At 51.6% G+C, this 2,080-nt stretch overlaps 1 protein-coding gene across 1 annotated transcript in view; it reads left to right on the top strand.

The window, feature by feature from the left end:
* Positions 1-1,160: 1,160 nt before the first annotated feature.
* The window catches only part of TMLHE (trimethyllysine hydroxylase, epsilon), a 15,731-nt gene continuing 14,811 nt past the window's right edge, over positions 1,161-2,080 (top strand). The window contains exon 1 of the mRNA XM_035898037.1: positions 1,161-1,638. Within this exon, the coding sequence (XP_035753930.1) occupies positions 1,490-1,638 (149 nt within the window). The 5' untranslated portion in view covers positions 1,161-1,489. The remainder of the gene's footprint in view (positions 1,639-2,080) is intronic.

Raw genomic sequence — 2,080 nt, 5'->3', positions numbered from 1 at the left:
CGCTGTACGGGCAGAGGCCGGCAGCCCAGGGCAGCCCCCCGGGCAGAGCTGTTTTCTCGCCTTCCCTGGCAAAAAGCAACTCCTCCCCGCCCGGGAGAGCCGCCTGGCCCCGCTCTGCCAGGGCAGGACCCGGAGCGGGTGAATGAAGTGATTTAATAACAGGGTTTTACCGCAGTCAGGATCCCTGCGGGGGATATGCCACGCGGGCTGGCTGCTTTGCTGGAAAGAAAAAGGAAAAAAAAAAAAAAAAAAAAGAGAGAGAATTAGAGCTCGTTTCAGCCTGAAAAGGCTTTGCTTGAGATTAGATGAAGAAACTGCAAAGAGGAGACTGCGATAAGGTTATGGGAAGGGGGCGGGGGGTGGTTCTGGAGTTGGGTTTTTGGTGTTAAAGGTGGGGTGAGCAGATAATTACCTTTACTTCTAGTAAAATGAAGTAGCTGTGAAGCTGGTAGCATCTGGGATATCTTTATTAGCTCCTTAATTTAATTGAAATCCCTTGCTGGGAAGGGCTGGAGGGGGAATCTGGTTCCTGACAGCTGAGATCTAATATAGCTGTCTGCTGCAGCGGAGCAGTCTGGGGGAGCAGGAGCCTGTCTCAGCAGGGGACAGCCAAGCAGCCTTTTGTTTCTTTCTGTAATTAATAAGTAAGCCAGGTCAGCTCAGGCTGTTAAACCTGTAGCTCTGCTGGCGGCCGAGCGCCTGGGTCTGAGACGCCTGCCATCCCGGGGGACGGGGCCTGGGTCAGCGTGCGTTGCTCATCTGGTTCTGGCAGCAGCTCTGTCCCAGCCTCCGCAGCACGCCCCTCTTTATCCGCGTTCCCTTCATGAAGGTTACCTTCGCTCCAGCCGGTGGCACCGTGTGGCGTTCGGGCACGTCTTCCAAGGCCGATAGAAATGGCAGATTAAATACATGTGGCCGAGAGGCCAGCAGGATGCGAGCCCTGTCTGAGGTTTGCAGACAGAGTATTTTCTCAGGCTGCCTTGAAAAACAATTTATTTTCTCTTTCTCTTTTTGAGGTGTAAGGCCTGTTGTGCTGCTGGAATTTTCCTGTTTCCTATGGGTCAGAAACCTTTGCTTTAGCCAGATACTTCTGGCAACGAAAAAGGATGCATGCGTGTAAGCAACTGAATGTTTGGAAATGCTTAATGAAAAATAGATTGGGTTTTTTTCAGATGCCAAATGAGCTTGAAAAAGCAGGTTGGACGTGATGTCAGAGAGTGATGAAACAGGTCCGTTCGCAGGACCAGCGGTCAGGGCATCAGAGAGCAGCTTCCCTAACGCCAGCAGGCTGGGGTCATCGTGTTCCTGGAGGGTTTTGGCTAAAAGCTGGCTAAAGACCACAGATTTGTGTGGTTTCTCCTCCCATATGTGTTTTAATTGCTGAAACTACTTGGTTACTCATTTTTTCCAGCTTGGTGTTTTTCTTTGCTCGAAATGGGAATTGTGGCTTTTTATCAAAGTGCTTAAAACCCAGCATTGGTTACTTCAAATGCTTCTTGTGTCAGCAGTGGGACGAACTGCTCGAGGGCCAGGCGGGAAGCGTCCGGGACAGACCAGCCCCTCGCGAGGCCCACTCTTCCTTCCTCCTCCTCTTCTCACAGCATGCCTCTTGTCTTTTCTCGAGAGAGAGGACTTATGGTAATTCCTCAAATCACAATATATTTGAGTTCTCTGCCTTCCCCTCCGGCGCCCACAGCTCTGTTCCTCCTGTTCACCCCGTCACTTCGAGCGTGGGTTCTGTGCATGCTCCTGGTTTTCATCCACCGCACGGTGGACTCTCTGGTAGGGTGAGCCATGCAGTCTGCAGTCACGTGTAACGTCTGCACGGGATTTTGTCTTGCTTGGGCAGAGTAACTAGACTTGCTTGGACTTGGTAACCGAACATCTCTGCCTTCTCAAAGTCCACTTGTGTGTTACGCACGGGGTAGTTTGATGCCTCCTGCCCTTTCTTTTTTGAATTTCAAGTGAAATCTCACAGCTGCTGCCTTTCACTGCTGCCCAGGTGAGCTGCGTGTGGCCTAGGCAACGTGGAGATGAGAAGTGGGAAGGTGAGCTAAACAGGAGGACTGGGGGGAAAGAG

The sequence above is a fragment of the Egretta garzetta genome, unplaced genomic scaffold (genome assembly GCF_000687185.1).
Source record: "Egretta garzetta isolate BGI_Z169 unplaced genomic scaffold, ASM68718v1 scaffold770, whole genome shotgun sequence".
NCBI classification, from domain to species: Eukaryota; Metazoa; Chordata; class Aves; order Pelecaniformes; family Ardeidae; genus Egretta; species Egretta garzetta.
Note: the sequence above shows the minus strand (reverse complement) of the source record. Positions and strands in the feature narration are given on the sequence as shown.